Source organism: Chaetodon auriga, chromosome 14 (genome assembly GCF_051107435.1).
Source record: "Chaetodon auriga isolate fChaAug3 chromosome 14, fChaAug3.hap1, whole genome shotgun sequence".
Lineage (NCBI taxonomy): Eukaryota > Metazoa > Chordata > Actinopteri > Chaetodontiformes > Chaetodontidae > Chaetodon > Chaetodon auriga.
Genome location: NC_135087.1, coordinates 19,302,006 through 19,321,465, shown reverse-complemented (window position 1 = coordinate 19,321,465; position 19,460 = coordinate 19,302,006). Strand labels below are relative to the sequence as shown.

At 39.6% G+C, this 19,460-nt stretch overlaps 2 protein-coding genes across 3 annotated transcripts; both read left to right on the top strand.

Annotated features, from left to right (window-relative positions):
• Window positions 1–1,018: 1,018 nt before the first annotated feature.
• LOC143332201 (uncharacterized) lies at window positions 1,019–4,217 on the top strand. 2 transcript variants are annotated; one of them, XM_076749515.1, is made up of 7 exons: window positions 1,019–1,138; window positions 1,844–1,989; window positions 2,436–2,555; window positions 2,793–2,820; window positions 3,027–3,065; window positions 3,622–3,724; window positions 3,813–4,217. In XM_076749515.1, exons 1-7 carry the CDS (start codon window positions 1,108–1,110, stop codon window positions 3,922–3,924), a joined length of 579 nt encoding a protein of 192 aa, XP_076605630.1. In that variant the 5' UTR covers window positions 1,019–1,107; the 3' UTR covers window positions 3,925–4,217. The 2 variants fall into 2 exon arrangements, with proteins under 2 accessions (XP_076605630.1, XP_076605629.1); XM_076749514.1 differs by having other exon boundaries at window positions 2,433–2,555.
• Window positions 4,218–12,538: 8,321 nt separating this feature from the next.
• On the top strand, window positions 12,539–15,937 carry LOC143331933 (uncharacterized). The gene is made up of 7 exons (XM_076749104.1): window positions 12,539–12,587; window positions 13,433–13,578; window positions 14,004–14,123; window positions 14,370–14,397; window positions 14,604–14,642; window positions 15,202–15,301; window positions 15,399–15,937. Exons 1-7 carry the CDS (start codon window positions 12,539–12,541, stop codon window positions 15,499–15,501), a joined length of 585 nt encoding a protein of 194 aa, XP_076605219.1. The 3' UTR covers window positions 15,502–15,937.
• The last annotated feature ends 3,523 nt before the right edge of the window (window positions 15,938–19,460 follow it).

Below are 19,460 nucleotides of genomic sequence, written 5' to 3'. Positions count from 1 at the left end.
CGAGGCCTTAAGGCTGTCAACAAATATTCTGAATTCAAATTTGATATGTATCTGCCTATAATATATTTAACAGCATTACATATCATATAAATCTGGGACTAAAACAAAGAATGACACAAATGACACACTCAAGAAAAGCATGATGATAACCTGTAATGTACTGCACTGTCTGATCCAGCTGTCCACTGTCAACCTGTCCTTTCTTTCACACTGCTGAAAAGTTTCCTGCAGCTCCTACTGTCCATACTTGGGTATCTAAAGCAGCGACGGGTAAAAAGATTTTTGTGTGTGGGAGTGAGAAAGGGTGAGCAGTGGATATATCAGTGTTAATTTTAACAAGAATTTTAAATTTAGTTTCAGTCTAAGTCGCTGAACTGAAAATTGTAGTTGGTTTAAGTCACATTTTAGTCTTGTTTTTGTCAAGATTCTTTCCGTGAAATCCAGTTTTTGTTTGATTTTAGTCAAATGTTTTAGTCGGAATTTTCTCAGACAGTTTCATGATACTGTAATGGATTTTCAACTATGCATTTAGTCAGAGAATGTCTTTCTGACTTACCATACTTTTATAAACCACAGGAAAAAATGAATGCCTAAAGTGTGCTAGATAAAGTACAGTAAAACAATTATGTTTCCTCACAGGTCATCTTATTTATTTTCTGCATACATGGCGCTGTGACTGGGTGTACAGTAAAAGAGAAAGTGAAAAGTGAGGGAGGGTTTTATTGTTTGTTTGTGTTCCTTTGGATGAACTATAAGAAAAATATTTCCAAAGAGATGGGGCAGACTTTGACTTGCACTTGCAGAAGTGATTGGTTAAAAATGAAAACCTGATTACACTAAGACAGAAAATATCCCCAACTACCATAAGCAGATGAGTGAGAAAGAGGAGACTTGAATGTGGAGAAACATCATTTGAGGTGTGTCTGTCACCCTCGCTCAGAATAGGTGGATCAGGATGTGGTTGAAGCTAGTCTGAATGTTCACTTCAACTGAGACAATGACCGTCCGCTCAGCTGCTTGCGCAGGTGGTGCCTCACTTGTTCCCCCACTTGCGTGTTTCCTGCAGGATACCTTGACGGCTCCACCTGCGAGAGCCTTACAGAAAGGATGTCTGTGCTGTGCTGCGTCTTATTTGCATGTAAGTATTTTGTTAGTTTTTTTTCTCGTTTCTTAAGTTTCAGATTGTGGAAGTCATTAGCGTTTCAAGTATTTCCTCCGTGTCGTACATTTATAGTATATTTTAACCAACACGTAACAGGTGGACACATTGTGTGCATGTTTTCTTACGGCAGCACAGTAACCACTTGAAACAATTTCCCTTGTGTGGTCTTCGCGGTCAAATCTGAGCGATTTACGGTTTCTCTCTCTAAAAAAAAAGCAGTTCATTTCATCTGTTCGTCATAAAGTTCCTTCACTTTTTTTCTTTTCATGTCTATTGAACTTGTGTACACACTTGGTCTTCCCGGTCAGAAATGATCGATCATTAACAATGAATTTGTGTGTGAGCGCATACTTGTGTGTGTGTGTGTGTGTGTGTGTGTGTGCGTGCGTGCGTGCGTGTGTGTGTGTGTGTGTGTGTGATGAGTGTACTTTATATCTAGATTTTTACATTACTCAGCAAATGACTGAGTGTACTTTCAGTCCTCCATAGTTGTCATATTCTGACGTAAACAACTACCTTATTGAGTCTCCGCTGTTTTTGTAGTTTTTTTTTTTTTTTTTTCACTTGGCACTGGCACATTTAGACCCAAAAGGAGGAACTATCAGTCTATCTAGCATAAGTGCTCAGAGCTGCTTTTGACAAGTCTTGCCTCTGGTGATGTGTTTCTCTTTGTGTCTCCAGATGCCTTTCTACAATTTTGCAGTGCGCAGGGCATTAACTGCACTGTCACTCAGGATGATAAGCAAACAACGTACAACATCTGGGACGCGGCTCATGTCTCAGGTGTGAAGGCGTCCGACTGCGAGTACACCTGGGCCAATGCAAGTGTAAGTTAGACAAGCCAGAACAGTTGAGCTCAGTGTTTTCTGATATATTTTCTGTGTTTCCCATATGTCTCCTGACAGACATGTTGGTTAGGCACAGCAGAGAAGCACTGTTGCACATTATTATTATCACTGTATTAATGGTTCTATTCAATTTAAATGTGCCAGTAAGCAATGCTAATAGGTCAGAATGCACAGGTACACCTGAATGGAGTGCAGCCATTACTGATGTTTTATACTGTGCTATGATAAATGATCTGCAGTGAAAGGATGAATTCACTGCTACAATATGACTAAATATCACTCACATATCCATTTTTACTCACAAACGTCTAGTGACTGGATGAACGTTGGTCTGATGAACATAAGACTGTATCATTGCTGGAACAGACATGTGTAGGAAGCTTTTCCATTTCTGTTACTTCCTCTTTCTCTGTTAACTTCAGGAGCACATGCTCGCACATAACGAGGACGAAACCCCCGAACTGGTGATGAGCAATGGCCTCAACACTCTCGTCACCTCAGAATGCATCAACACGATCATCCATAGGCGACTCTGTGCCTCAGAGGTATTATGTTTTAAGCATTTGAAAAATATTAACCATGAAGTAGATTCAAATGCTACTGTGTGCTTAGCTGATTTAAGAGCTAGGTTTAAGTCCCCCTGAGAATCAAATAAGGGTATGGATAAGCTGTGATAACTTTGACATCAGAGGTACTAAACTTAGAGCCAAAGATAGATAAAGTGTCATGACCTCCACACGATAATAATGTCACTGTTTTATCCTGTTGTCTCCTCTCTGTAGGGGGTGCTTTACACTGCTCTCTGTTCAAGTGAGTTACTTTTCCTCTCAGACTTAACTTTGACTCTGAGGGGTGTTTTACTGATTTCCACTGTCATTGTAAACATTTACCATGTGTCAGATTGTCCTGTCAACTCGTATCTTTGATGGTGATTTTGAGCGTCTTCCTTCATTTATTTTGAAATGTATCTTTTTATTTGCTCAATGTTCTAATGTAAGAGTGTTTTCGTTTTACAGTCAACTGCACTGAAAATGCTTGGTTTCACAAAGACAAAGGTAGGGATCAGCTGAACGTTCCAAATTATACGATGTGCTGCATCATATGTGGGTTACACCCGAAAAAAGATCTGAACAGTTCTGTAAATAGACAAGAATCAGGCATAAATGATTTAAGGTGGGCAGAAAGGCCTCAGTGGGTCTGTTCAGTGTCTGTAATCAAAGTTTGAGATGATGTTAATGTAACATTGCATCATTTGTTAGTACTTCCTGTTTGAGTTGGAGAAAAAGCAACAAATTCCTCAACTCAATGGAACACCACAATAGTAGACTGAAATTAGTTGTCATTTAAGAAGCAACATTGTCTTTTCCAGAAGCAAAGAAAGACAGCAGAGAACAAAAGGACGGTGTAGAGATTAAACACTATGACAACCAGTTATTTCTATACAGTAACCACATGTTTACTAAATTAACTAAGCTCATTTGCCTCCCACTGATTTATTGCTTATGCTCTTTTTAGATGAGTGTAAAAGGGAATATGTCTCCCTGTTGTATAGATGAGTAATAAAATGTTGTGTGTTGGTAGATTAACTGTTGGTCTCTTTTTTCCTGACAGAGATTTCCAACAACCACATTGTTGCCATTATTGTCCCCGTGCTGTTGCTGCTGCTGGTGCTCTTTAGTTTCCTGCTCTACAAATTCAAAAATGAAATTCTCAGGTATATGTTCTAATTACGTTGATGCAGAAAGTGACACGTGTTCCCCTCATCTGGCCCATTTTCAGTAATGCTCTGTTGTCATTGGTAGGATATGCAGCTGTCACCAAATGAGATGCATTTACACTGCTCAGAAGACGCAGGACACTGTCCCAGAAGCAGCTGGTACGTGTAACGTGGGTGCTGATGAACACTTTGTATAAGAATAAACCCTCCATGAAGTTGTAGTCCACATAGCTTCTGGGTCCAAGGACAGGCCTACAAGATTCTAGGAGGATGAGCAGAGGAATGCCAAGTACTAATGAGGAGGAGAGCCTAATCCATGGCGATCGGGCCGCCGCGTCTTCATCCGCAGACCAACTCGCTTCCACCGCGCAGAGACATGAAGACATGCATGCAGGACGAGACACATCAGCTGTCTGTGCTGCTCCGTGAGACCGGACACTTGAGAAGCAGCGTTGCTCCTCCTCCTCTCCTCCCTCCAGCGCGACCTCGTCCCCTGGCCAACAAGCAACAGATGAAACATGTGTTGCATCTGATTACGATTTAATACTTGATCTGGTCTAATGGTCTAATGCTCATTCATTTGTTCATTTATTTGTGTACAGGTAGTTAGGAGTAATAAACCTTTCATTCATAAAGAACCTGTTATGTGAGTTTGTGTGTGTGAATCATGACAGTCACTGTGTGCACGAGTCTGGAACTAGTTAGCAGCCTTCAGATTGAAACTAAATTCATTCATTGGCAATCAGTTTTTCACTTTCAAAGGGTGGTGTCCTAAGGTGAATTTAATCCATCCATCCATTTTCTATACCAACTATCCCTTTCGGGGTTGCAGGGGGGCTGGCGCCTATCCCAGCTGTCAACGGGTGAGAGGCGGGATACACCCTAAACCGGTCGCCAGTCGATTGCAGGGCAACATATAGAGACAGACAACCATTCACACTCACACTCACACCTAAGGACAATTTTTAGACTCACCAATTAACCTAATGAGCATGTTTTTGGTCTGTGGGACGAAGCCGGAGTACCCAGAGAGAACCCACGCATGCACGGGAAGAACATCCAAACTTCACACAGAAAGCCCCCACCCGGGGATCAAAGGTGAATTTAATGCTAAGTGAATTCTGTTATTTGATTGCCAGGTGCGCAGTTGGGATTGTAAGCTTCATTCACTGTTTATTGTTGCTGGTCAAACCCACCACAGTTGTCCGCAGCTGTAGATGTGACTGCATATGACAGACTTACATTGGATTGCATCACATCATGATATTGGAATATGTGAGGGCCTTGTATGTGTTTTGGTCTTAAACTACACACCATGAGTGCTTTTATTAACTCTGTCTGCCTTGAGACATTTATATTTTAGAATCATTCATCAAATCAAGTCACATTTTCTGTGTCAGTGCTCTCAGCTGTTTACATGTGAGTTGCTTTCCTTATCAAACAAAAGCTTGTTAAGAAAACTCTAAAAGTAGTGAACACTCTACTGATAAGTGGTGGAGAGCTTTTCTGGATCTATATAAGATACCTTTAATGTCCCTATGGGGTTTACTCTTTACTCACTGAATGTGAAAGTTGGAAGATGAGCTGTGCACATCTTTCCGCAGCCAATGGTCAACAGCAACAGGAAGACAGCACATTATCATTAACTGTTAACTTCCTGTTCTTCTTCTGTTACAAAAGAACTCTCAGATCCTCCTGACTATTACGCAATCACGTTTTTTTTCAAGTCCCCAATCTTTGTAAGGTAATCAAAATACTGAAAAGTGTGTTCACAACACAGGAGTCATGTGAGTTCGGGCTGTGCTTTTGTACACATCTGTGGGTGTCCGCGTAAGGTTAGTTGTTAATAAGCAAACAGCAATGCCACATTGCTCAAGCAGTTTTTGGTCCAAAAACTGCTTTAGCACATAATTACATTTACATACACAACAGTATTGTTCTGTATTAAGCTGTGTAATTGTCTTTAATCTGTACTAACCCCTGTGGTCTGTTTCTTGTGCTCCTGTAACACCTGAATATTCTGGATCAATAAAATGGGATCTTATTATTCTACTTCTGTATTCACATCATAAATGCGTTGATTTATTAACTACTTGCTATACACGAGAATATCTTTTAGACTTTATGAACTGTCTTGAGCTAGAAATGCTTCATCTCAACAAATGAGGCCTCTGCTTCTTTATGTTCAAACTACTGCTTAGTAATATAACGCACAAAGAAGCAGGAAACATCTGAGACTGAAATGATGTATGTTATGCTATGTGTAAGCTAAATGTACACAATATATGTATACATAGTGACTTATATCAAGACATATTCTCTAAGTTATCTAAAATTAACTAAGTTAGCTAACACCAGCTACTTGTTGCAGCACTAATGCTAATAGCTAACATTGCTAACACTGTTTTGTTGTTTCAGGTGTTATACTTTGCTTTTGCCTCATGTTCATGCTTTATATAAAACCTGTGTTACAGTGGAAATGAGTTGGAAGCACTTCATGTGAGAGCAGCTGGTTGATCTCTGCAGCGCTCCAACATTTAGCATTCACATTGCGGACTGATGGGAAGCCGTTATCCAGACAAGGACTTCTGTACGTGTTGGTGAATTTCTTCAAACAAAATGCTGTAACACACTGTCACTGCTGTCTCAATATTATCACTGCTATTATTGATATTATCACACCCGTTTGAGGCTTGTTGAGACAGAAAAGGCCCAAAGACAGTCAGATGTTTTATCGTCATGCACAACATGCTGTATTGCCATTAAGTATTAAAAAGTTACCTTCTTCCTTCCTTTCTTTGACTGCTAGGGAGAGCATTTCTAAGAAAAGCACGGCTGAAATGAAATGCGACGATGAGAGTGTGACTGTGCTCTGATTCACAGGATGTGCAAAGCGTGTTTGTGTGTGTGGCTGTGGCGATGGTGAATTCATCTCTGATTCTCACGTTCTCAGAGACCTTTGTTTTATTTTGGGACGCTGCTGTACGTAGTTGATGTCAGACTTCTAAGTAATAAAGGAATGTATCAGTTACAGCTGTAATCAGGGAAAAGGAAAGTCAGGCTGTTCATAGATTCTCTCGTCCTGGTTTTGTCTGGTCTCCCATTCGTCTATATACCTCTACATCTATAAAATTTCATGCACTATAAAGGCCACCTACTTGCATGTTCTTCAACTTTCAACCACATGACACATCAACAGCACTCACACACACACATACTCTACCCACAAAAAGTTAGGGATATTTGGCTTTCGGGTGAATTTTATGGAAAATGTAACAAGTTCAAGCTACAGTGACATTATAAAACGGAAAGGTGAAATCCGGCAATCTGATTGGCTGTTAACTGTGATATAATGAGCGTATATCACAGCTACTATTCTAAAAAGCCTTATCACAGCGTATCACTCCGCTTCAGGGAAGCAACAATGTTTCCATGACAACAACCAACTATTACAGTACGCAGCAAAAAGTAGCCGGTTTTGATGTCTACTTTTTTTAAGGCGTTAACAACATTCAAACATGTTCACGGTCAGTCACAGGATCAGCACCTTGACAGCGACTGTGACACTTAGGGCTCTACAGGGTGATCTGTCACTGTCTGACTGAACAGCCTCATGGAAATGCTATTTTACAATTCTTCACATTATGTACTAACGAAATTGTCACATATAGTCGCTTAATAAAGTGATCACTCAAAGCTAAAACTATTTAAAAAAAAAAAAAAAAAAAACTAAAAAAAAAAACCTCATTCATTGAGGTTTTGGGTGGATTCTTCCGGACCACTCACTCAGTTAACTACGCCCTTCAGCTGTGATATAATGAGCGCATATCACGGCCTGTCATGATTTATTGCTTAATTGTAGGTTCATTCTGAAATTTCACCCGAAAGCTGAATATCCCTGACTTTTTGTAAGTAGTATAAATACTAAAAAATATATACAATAAAAAACTTTGACTTTGATTTGACTTAATCATAACAAGAAAATTACTTTAGGAGGGTCGACTGGTAATATTGCATTCCAACTGTTTTTTCCTACACGGCATACATTAATGTAATGACTGAAGAGAAATTATCTTATCCTGTTCCAACAAATAGGATGTTATATATTCAGTCTTTGTCTAATTTCAACCACACGAGGTCAGGAGCTCCCAGGTCTAATTTCCTCATGTCCCAGCCTGCACTCAGCTTGTCAATGTCTGAGCAAACCTTGCGTCTCTAGCTGTTTAGTGTGATGGACATTTGGATACTGAGCCATGTGACAGAATCAGAGGCTGAAAAAGCAGCTCCAAGCCTCGTCACCCTCTGTGCTTATTCCTAAATATCATCACTGGGAATGTCCATTTGGACATAAAGATGTTTTTAATAATTTTCCAAATTGGGATCAATAAAGAAACAGTCTAAGTCTAGAGAATGAAAGGTAGACTGTGAAAATAATAAAAATAACTCAGAATGTTCACATGTAGCATTTCCCTTATGAAAAAGAAGTATACTTCAAGTACATTTTATTAAGTATACTTACTTAAAGCTTAGCAAGTAAGTACACTTTATGCAGCAAGTATACAAATATCAATGTACTGGTAGTATACTTCTAAGTGTACTTTTTCAATACTTCTTGGGACTAAATTGGAACAATTTTAGTTTATTAAAAGTATACTTTAAATTTAACCTTGAGTACACAATTAGTTTACATTTAAGTTTTATTTTGTACTGCAAATATACCACATTAGATATACTCTAAGTTTACTAGTTATATACTTCTAGCACACTTTTTAGTTTCTAAAAGTATAAAAGGTGCACGCACCTTACCAACTGAGCTATAGGGGCACCCCCACTTTTAAGTGTACTTCAAGTCTACACACACAGTCAGTAAGCTACTAGTTTAATAGTTTTTATACTGCAAGCATACTTTAAAGTTTTCTTTAAGTGAAGTTAACGTCATACTTAAAGTTTACTATTTCTGTATTATTTTTACACTTTAAAACATACTACTAGATTACTATTTAGGTATACTTAATATGTAATGGCTCATAATAGCAGCCAGTATGTATCAAGTCTGTCACAATACTGAGACCTTAAGAAATGTCGAAGGAAGGAAATCTGATGTGTGAGTACTGGTTTGGTAAACGACTATCGCCAAGCTTTAGTTCTGCACTACACAATTAAAGCTAGGGGAAATCTAATTCAAAACACAATAAACCATTAAACCGACCCTTAGATTGGAACTTAGTCAGTTCGTATGAGAAGTCCTATAATTTGCGAGGGTCCCTGAAGCTCTTTGTTTCTGTTATGAGTCATTAGAGTGAGTTCACCAGCAGAGCTGGTGATGGAACAAATACAAAGGAAAAAGTCATCAGTGCATGACAGTACAGTACTACTACTGGGAGCAGCAGTGAGAGTAGTGGGTGGTATGAGTAATAGTAGTAGTGATATTAATAATCAGACGCACTCAGAGAATTAACAAGCCATCCTAATGTTTTGAAACAATATAATCTAGAACGGGTCTTCAAAATGAATACAGACACGATCAAGAGTAAGGATATGAGCATTAGCGACACTTGTGTCAGTGATGTTTCAGCCTACGAGGCCTTAAGGCTGTCAACAAATATTCTGAATTCAAATTTGATATGTATCTGCCTATAATATATTTAACAGCATTACATATCATATAAATCTGGGACTAAAACAAAGAATGACACAAATGACACACTCAAGAAAAGCATGATGATAACCTGTAATGTACTGCACTGTCTGATCCAGCTGTCCACTGTCAACCTGTCCTTTCTTTCACACTGCTGAAAAGTTTCCTGCAGCTCCTACTGTCCATACTTGGGTACCTAAAGCAGCGATGGGTAAAAAGATTTTTGTGTATGGGAGTGAGAAAGGGTGAGCAGTGGATATATCAGTGTTAATTTTAACAAGAATTTTAAATTTAGTTTCAGTCTAAGTTGCTGAACTGAAAATTGTAGTTGGTTTAAGTCACATTTTAGTCTTGTTTTTGTCAAGATTCTTTCCGTGAAATCCAGTTTTTGTTTGATTTTAGTCAAATGTTTTAGTCGGAATTTTCTCAGACAGTTTCATGATACTGTAATGGCTTTTGAACTATGCATTTAGTCAGTCGGCTGAGAATGTCTTTCTGACTTACCATACTTTTATAAACCACAGAAAAATGAATGCCTAAAGTGTGCTAGATAAAGTACAGTAAAACAATTATGTTTCCTCACAGGTCATCTTATTTATTTTCTGCATACATGGCGCTGTGACTGGGTGTACAGTAAAAGTGAAAGTGAAAAGTGAGGGGGTTTTTATTGTTTGTTTGTTTGTTTTCCTTTGGATGAACTATAAGAGAAATATTTCCAAAGAGATGGGGCAGACTTTGACTTGCACTTGCAGAAGTGATTGGTTAAAAATCAAGCACAGTAATCGCTTGAAACAAACATTTTTCTTTCATTTCCCTTGTGTGTTCGGCCCTGACTCCCCCTTCTCCATCCTCACACTCTCCATTAACCCTCCTCTTGTCTTCGCGGTCAAATCTGAGCGATTTACGGTTTCTCTCTCTAAAAAAGCAGTTCATTTCATCTGTTCGTCATAAAGTTCCTTCACTTTTTTTTTTTTTTTCACGTCTATTGAACTTGTGTACACACTTGGTCTTCCCGGTCAGAAATGATCGATCATTAACAATGAATTTGTGTGTGAGCGCATACTTGGGCAAGGAAAGTTTTAGATTAAGGTTGACAGAATGCTATTTCAGTCTCAGCGGTTTTCCTGCTTCTTTGTGCGTTTCTTTTGAGTGGCTTCTGTGTGTGTGTGTGTGTGTGTGTGTGTAATGAGTGTACTTTATATCTAGATTTTTACATAACTCAACAAATGATTGAGTGTACTTTCAGTCCACCTCCATCAAAGTAGATGAACAACCTCGCCCTTTGGCCAGAGGTGTCATATTCTGACGTAACTACCTTATTGAGTCTCCGAGGAATGGATTTCTGACCTCTGTCATTTTTTTTTTTTTTTTTTTTTTTTTATTGACTGACAATGACTCAGGTTAAAGCAGTGCAGTATTTTCTTGCTGTTCTTCGAGCCACCCATGTGTATTACAGTAGTTGCCGTGACAACAGTGATTTCTCAAAGGGATTTCAGGAAATTAAGTGTTCATAGCACAGGAGTCATGTGAGTTTGGGCCATGCTTTTGTACACATCTGTGGGTGTGTGTGGTTTACTGTAAGTCTCATGAGTGGGGTACCTAAAAGTCACTGAATATGCTGGCCATGAGGTCAGCATATTCAGTGATTGCACCTGTGATGTAGTTTGACTTCATTATAAATGATCTCTCACCCAGGCAGGTCAGTTTATATAAAAGAGGATGTATGAGGTTGTCTTGGAAGCCCCCTAACAACATGATGCATTATTACAGCTCAGCTTGTCTGGAAAATATCCAAAAAAAAAGTCTCAGAAAAATCTGTTCTATCATATCTTTCATATTACATTTCATACCCTTGTTCTATAGGGTCCCTATAGATTTTCACATTTTGACATTAACATGCTTATTAAGTCACTGCAGTGTCTGCATAAGGTTAGTTGTTAATAAGCAAACAGCAATGCCACGTTGATCAAGCAGCTTTTGGTCCAAAAACTGCTTTAGCACATAATTACATTTACATACATAACAGTATTGTTCTGTATTAAGCTGTGTAATTGTCTTTAATCTGTACTAACCCGTGTGGTCTGTTTCTTGTGCTCCTGTAACACGTGAATGTTCTGGATCAATAAAATGGTATCTTATTATTCTACTGCTGTATTCACATCATAAATGCGTTGATTTATTAACTACTTGCTATACACGAGAATATCTTTTAGACTTTATGAACTGTCTTGAGCTAGAAATGCTTCATCTCAACACTTGAGGCCTCTGCTTCTTTATGTTCGAACTACTGCTTAGTAATATATGATACTTCAGTGGTTAATGCCAGTTGTTTCAGTATCCATAAAAACAAGAGAGGATCGCACTCAGCAATGTATGAAATGAGTTTATCTCACACATACACAGAGCCACACACACACACACACACACACACACACACACACACACACACACACACAAGACACACAATGGAAACGCACAAAGAAGCGGAAAAACACCTGAGACTGAAATATTCAGCAAGCATTCTGTCAAACTTTGCCCATAAAAGCCATTTGACCGGCTCAGGATAGGTGTGGTTGAAGGGGGAGACAAGTGCCACTGCACGTTCACACGTGAGACCGACTGCCCAGCTCCTTAGGTATGGCGTGAGTTACTTGTTTCCCACACCAGAAAGGATAATAATAATAATCGAAAACACGTGATCTCATGCGTGTTACCTACAGTATGTCTTGGCGGCTCCACCTGACACCCGCGAGAGCCTTACAGAAAGGATGTCTGTGCTGTGCTGCGTCTTATTTGCATGTGAGTACTAATGTTTCATGAAATTGAAAATCATTTAACTCAAAGCCTGTCACATCCGTTTTTGTTTTGTTTTGTTTTGTTTTGTTTTGTTTTGTTTTGTTTTGTTTTGTTTTGTTTTGTTTTGTTTTTCCCGTTGCTTAAGTTTCTCTCGCAAAAAAACGGTCATTTTTGTGAGGGGGGTCTCTTTCTACAGACGTTTTGTGTGGTTGGTGGCTGGCAGTCCGGCGCGAAGACAGGAAGACAGGTGAGCCGTTCCCGTGAGGAGGGGAGGCTGTAGCTGTGTCTTGTGTGTTAGGTTATGTTAGTTTATTTGTGTTATTAATTTATTTTAAATTGCGCGGGGAGCCGGCAGGCTGAATTGGGGCAACGGGTGGATGACAACCTTGGGTGGGATTAATTCGGGCAGTAGCTCCAGCGTGTATGGTGTGCTGTGTCATGGAAGTGTGCAGCGGCGTGCTGTGATTTAATGCTAGACCAGTGTCTATCTAGCTCTTACGGTGTGGGGTGGAGCTCTGTAGCCTGACTTGTAATTCTCCCTCCTGGCTGCCTGCCCGGCCGCGTCTCGGTATTCCTGCGCCCTTATTTAGTAACGTTTGTAAATAGATTAATAAAGTATACCTTTTTATATATTACTGCTGCCCGTCTTGTGTGGGTTTGTTCGCCTCCCCTGACGGGAACCTTACCATTAAATCCCAGGTGGGGTCAGGATTCCTCTGCCTGGTTTATGAGGTAAATTACAATATGCAGCGTTTCAAGTATTTCCACTATTTCGCACATTTATAGCAAACCTTCCTTGGACAAGTGTACCACAACAGGAGGAAACATGGCACCATTGCAGGACTGAAACTGCTTTTATTTGTTTGTTTTTAGCACAAACAAAGAAAACGTGTTGCATATAACAGCACGTGTAAGCCGGGTGCAATGTGTGTATGTTCCCTCCGTTCTCAGTCTCACCATCAACACTCCTGTTGACTGATCTGACTGATTTACAATTTCTCTCTATATAAAAAAAAAAGCAAAAAAAAAAAAAAAAAAAAAGCATTTAATTTCATATGTTCGTCATAAGGTCCAAGGAATGGATTTCTGACCTCTGTCGTTAAGACATTTTATTTAGCTGTTTTGGTAGTTTGATTGTTTTCTTGTTTTTTCACTTGGCACTGGCACATTTAGACCCAAAAGGAGGAACTATCAGTCTATCTAGCATAAGTGCTCAGAGCTGCTTTTGACAAATCTTGCCTCTGGTGATGTGTTTCTCTTTGTGTCTCCAGATGCCTTTCTACAATTTTGCAGTGTGCAGGGCATTAACTGCACTGTCACTCAGGATGAAAAGCAAACAACGTACAGCATCTCGGACGCGGCTCATGTCTCAGGTGTGAAGGCGTCCGACTGCGGGTACACCTGGGCCAATGAAAGTGTAAGTTAGACAAGCCAGAACAGTTGAGCTCAGTGTTTTCTGATATATTTTCTGTCTTTCCCATATGTCTCCTGACAGACATGTTGCATATTATTATTATCACTGTATTAATGGTTCTATTCAATTTAAATGTACCAGTAAGCAATGCTAATAGGTCAGAATGCACAGGTACACCTGAATGGAGTGCAGCCATTACTGATGTTTTATACTGTGCTATGACAAATGATCTGCAGTGAAAGGATGAATTCACTGCTACAATATGACTAAATATCACTCACATATCCATTTTTACTCACAAACGTGAGTGATTGGTGACTGGATGAACGTTGCTCTGATGAACATAAGACTGTATCATTGCTGGAACAGACATGTGCAGGAAGCTTTTCCATTTCTGTTACTTCCTCTTTCTCTGTTAACTTCAGGAGCACATGCTCGCACATAACGAGAACAAAACCTCCGAACTGGTGATGAGCAATGGCCTCAACACTCTCGTCACCTCAGAATGCATCGACACGATCATCCATGAGCGAATCTGTGCCCCAGAGGTATTACGTTTTAAGCATTTGAAAAATATTAACCATGAAGTAGATTCAAATGATACTGTGTGCTTAGCTGATTTAAGAGCTAGGTGTAAGTCCCCCTGAGAATCAAATTAGGGTATGGATAAGCTGTGATAACTTTGACATCAGAGGTACTAAACTTAGAGCCAAAGATAGATAAAGTGTCATGTTTGTGCTGACCTCCACACGATAATAATGTCACTGTTTTATCCTGTTGTCTCCTCTCTGTAGTGGGTGCTTTACACTGCTCTCTGTTCAAGTGAGTTACTTTTCCTCTCAGACTTAACTTTGACTCTGAGGGGTGTTTTACTGATTTCCACTGTCATTGTAAACATTTACCGTGTGTCAGATTGTCCTGTCAACTCGTATCTTTGATGGTAATTTTGAGCGTCTTCCTTCATTTATTTTGAAATGTATCTTTTTATTTGCTCAATGTTCTAATGTAAGAGTGTTTTCGTTTTACAGTCAACTGCACTGAAAATGCTTGGTTTCACGAAGACAAAGGTAGGGATCAGCTGAATGTTCCAAATTATATGAAGTGCTGCATCATATGTGGGTTACACCCGAAAAAAGATCTGAACAGTTCTGTAAATAGACAAGAATCAGGCATAAATGATTTAAGGTGGGCAGAAAGGCCTCAGTGGGTCTGTTCAGTGTCTGTAATCAAAGTTTGAGATGATGTTAATGTAACATTGCATCATTTGTTAGTACTTCCTGTTTGAGTTGGAGAAAAAGCAACAAGTTCCTCAACTCAATGGAACACCACAATAGTAGACTGAAATTAGTTGTCATTTAAGAAGCAACATTGTCTTTTCCAGAAGCAAAGAAAGACAGCAGAGAACAAAAGGACGGTGTAGAGATTAAACACTATGACAACCAGTTATTTCTATACAGTAACCACATGTTTGCTAACTTAACTAAGCTCATTTGCCTCCCACTGATTGTTTGTTGCTTATGGTCTTTTTAGATGAGTGTAAAAGGGAATATGTCTCCCTGTTGTATAGATGAGTAATAAAATGTTGTGTGTTGGCAGATTAACTCTTAGTCTCTTTTTTCCTGACAGAGATTTCCAACAACCACATTGTTGCCATTATAGTCCCCGTGCTGCTGCTGCTGGTGGCCTTTGGTTTCCTGCTCTACAAATTCAAAAATGAAATTCTCAGGTATATGTTCTCATTACGTTGATGCAGAAAGTGACACGTGTTCCCCTCATCTGGCCCATTTTCAGTAATGCTCTGTTGTCATTGGTATGATATGCAGCTGTCGCCAAATGAGATGCATTTACACTGCTCAGAAGACGCAGGACACTGTCCCAGAAGCAGCTGGTACGTGTAACGTGGGTGCTGATGAACACTTTGTATAAGAATAAACCCTCCGTGAAGTTGTAGTCCACATAGCTTCTGAGTCCAAGGACAGGCCTACAAGATTCTAGGAGGATGAGCAGAGGAATGCCAAGTACTAATGAGGAGGAGAGCCTAATCCATGGCGATCGGGCCACCGGCGTCTTCATCCGCAGACCAACTCGCTTCCACCGCGCAGAGACATGAAGACATGCATGCAGGACGAGACACATCAGCTGTCTGTGCTGCTCCGTGAGACCGGACACTTGAGAAGCAGCGTTGCTCCTCCTCCTCTCCTCCCTCCAGCGCGACCTCGTCCCCTGGCCAACAAGCAACAGATGAAACATGTGTTGCATCTGATTACGATTTAATACTTGACCTGGTCTAATGGTCTAATGCTCATTCATTTGTTCATTTATTTGTGTACAGGTAGTTAGGAGTAATAAACCTTTCATTCATAAAGAACCTGTTATGTGAGTTTGTGTGTGTGAATCATGACAGTCACTGTGTGCACGAGTCTGGAGCTAGTTAGCAGCCTTCAGATTGAAACTAAATTCATTCATTGGCAATCAGTTTTTCACTTTCAAAAGGTGGTGTCCTAAGGTGAATTTAATCCATCCATCCATTTTCTATACCGACTATCCCTTTCGGGGTTGCAGGGGGGCTGGAGCCTATCCCAGCTGTCAACGGGTGAGAGGCGGGATACACCCTAAACCGGTCGCCAGTCGATTGCAGGGCAACATATAGAGACAGACAACCATTCACACTCACACTCACACCTAAGGACAATTTTTAGACTCACCAATTAACCTAATGAGCATGTTTTTGGTCTGTGGGACGAAGCCGGAGTACCCAGAGAGAACCCACGCATGCACGGGAAGAACATCCAAACTTCACACAGAAAGCCCCCACCCGGGGATCAAAGGTGAATTTAATGCTAAGTGAATTCTGTTATTTGATTGCCAGGTGCGCAGTTGGGATTGGAAGCTTCATTCACTGTTTATTGTTGCTGGTCAAACCCACCACAGTTGTCCGCAGCTGTAGATGTGACTGCATATGACAGACTTACATTGGATTGCATCATATCATGATATTGGAATATGTGAGGGCCTTGTATGTGTTTTGGTCTTAAACTACACACCATGAGTGCTTTTATTAACTGTCTGCCTTGAGACATTTATATTTTAGAATCATTCATCAAATCAAGTCACATTTTCTGTGTCAGTGCTCTCAGCTGTTTACATGTGAGTTGCTTTCCTTATCAAACAAAAGCTTGTTAAGAAAACTCTAAAAGTAGTGAACACTCTACTCATAAGTGGTGGAGAGCTTTTCTGGATCTATATAAGATACCTTTAATGTCCCTATGGGGTTTACTCTTTACTCACTGAATGTGAAAGTTGGAAGATGAGCTGTGCACATCTTTCCGCAGCCAATGGTCAACAGCAACAGGAAGACAGCACATTATCATTAACTGTTAACTTCCTGTTCTTCTTCTGTTACAAAAGAACTCTCAGATCCTCCTGACTATTACGCAATCACGTTTTTTTTTCAAGTCCCCAATCTTTGTAAGGTAATCAAAATACTGAAAAGTGTGTTCACAACACAGGAGTCATGTGAGTTCGGGCTGTGCTTTTGTACACATCTGTGGGTGTCCGCGTAAGGTTAGTTGTTAATAAGCAAACAGCAATGCCACATTGCTCAAGCAGTTTTTGGTCCAAAAACTGCTTGAGCACATAATTACATTTACATACACAACAGTATTGTTCTGTATTAAGCTGTGTAATTGTCTTTAATCTGTACTAACCCCTGTGGTCTGTTTCTTGTGCTCCTGTAACACCTGAATATTCTGGATCAATAAAATGGGATCTTATTATTCTACTTCTGTATTCACATCATAAATGCGTTGATTTATTAACTACTTGCTATACACGAGAATATCTTTTAGACTTTATGAACTGTCTTGAGCTAGAAATGCTTCATCTCAACAAATGAGGCCTCTGCTTCTTTATGTTCAAACTACTGCTTAGTAATATAACGCACAAAGAAGCAGGAAACATCTGAGACTGAAATGATGTATGTTATGCTATGTGTAAGCTAAATGTACACAATATATGTATACATAGTGACTTATATCAAGACATATTCTCTAAGTTATCTAAAATTAACTAAGTTAGCTAACACCAGCTACTTGTTGCAGCACTAATGCTAATAGCTAACATTGCTAACACTGTTTTGTTGTTTCAGGTGTTATACTTTGCTTTTGCCTCATGTTCATGCTTTATATAAAACCTGTGTTACAGTGGAAATGAGTTGGAAGCACTTCATGTGAGAGCAGCTGGTTGATCTCTGCAGCGCTCCAACATTTAGCATTCACATTGCGGACTGATGGGAAGCCGTTATCCAGACAAAGACTTCTGTACGTGTTGGTGAATTTCTTCAAACAAAATGCTGTAACACACTGTCACTGCTGTCTCAATATTATCACTGCTATTATTGATATTATCACACCCGTTTGAGGCTTGTTGAGACAGAAAAGGCCCAAAGACAGTCAGATGTTTTATCGTCATGCACAACATGCTGTATTGCCATTAAGTATTAAAAAAGTTACCTTCTTCCTTCCTTTCTTTGACTGCTAGGGAGAGCATTTCTAAGAAAAGCACGGCTGAAATGAAATGCGACGATGAGAGTGTGACTGTGCTCTGATTCACAGGATGTGCAAAGCGTGTTTGTGTGTGTGGCTGTGGCGATGGTGAATTCATCTCTGATCCTCACGTTCTCAGAGACCTTTGTTTTATTTTGGGACGCTGCTGTACGTAGTTGATGTCAGACTTCTAAGTAATAAAGGAATGTGTCAGTTACAGCTGTAATCAGGGAAAAGGAAAGTCAGGCTGTTCATAGATTCTCTCGTCCTGGTTTTGTCTGGTCTCCCATTCTCCATTGGATTCTTCGTCCATATACCTCTACATCTATAAAATTTCATGCACTATAAAGGCCACCTACTTGCATGTTCTTCAACTTTCGACCACATGACACATCATCAGCACTCACACATACACACACACACATACTCTACTCACAAAAAGTTAGGGATATTTGGCTTTCGGGTGAATTTTATGGAAAATGTAACAAGTTCAAGCTACAGTGACATTATAAAACGGAAAGGTGAAATCCGGCAATCTGATTGGCTGTTAACTGTGATATAATGAGCGTATATCACAGCTACTATTCTAAAAAGCCTTATCACAGCGTATCACTCCGCCTCAGGGAAGCAACAATGTTTCCATGACAACAACCAACTATTACAGTACGCAGCAAAAAGTAGCCGGTTTTGATGTCTACTTTTTTTAAGGCGTTAACAACATTCAAACATGTTCACGGTCAGTCACAGGATCAGCACCTTGACAGCGACTATGACACTTAGGGCTCTACAGGGTGATCTGTCACTGTCTGACTGAACAGCCTCATGGAAATGATATTTTACAATTCTTCACATTATGTACTAACGAAATTGTCACATATAGTCGCTTAATAAAGTGATCACTCAAAGCTAAAACTATTTAAAAAAAAAAAAAAAAAACTAAAAAAAAAAACCTCATTCATTGAGGTTTTGGGTGGATTCTTCCGGACCACTCACTCAGTTAACTACGCCCTTCAGCTGTGATATAATGAGCGCATATCACAGCCTGTCGTGATTTATTGCTTAATTGTAGGTTCATTCTGAAATTTCACCCAAAAGCTGCATATCCCTGACTTTTTGTAAGTAGTATAAATACTAAAAAATATATACAATAAAAAACTTTGACTTTGATTTGACTTAATCATAACAAGAAAATTACTTTAGGAGGGTCGACTGGTAATATTGCATTCCAACTGTTTTTTCCTACACGGCATACATTAATGTAATGACTGAAGAGAAATTATCTTCTCCTGTTCCAACAAATAGGATGTTATATTCAGTCTTTGTCTAATTTCAACCACACGA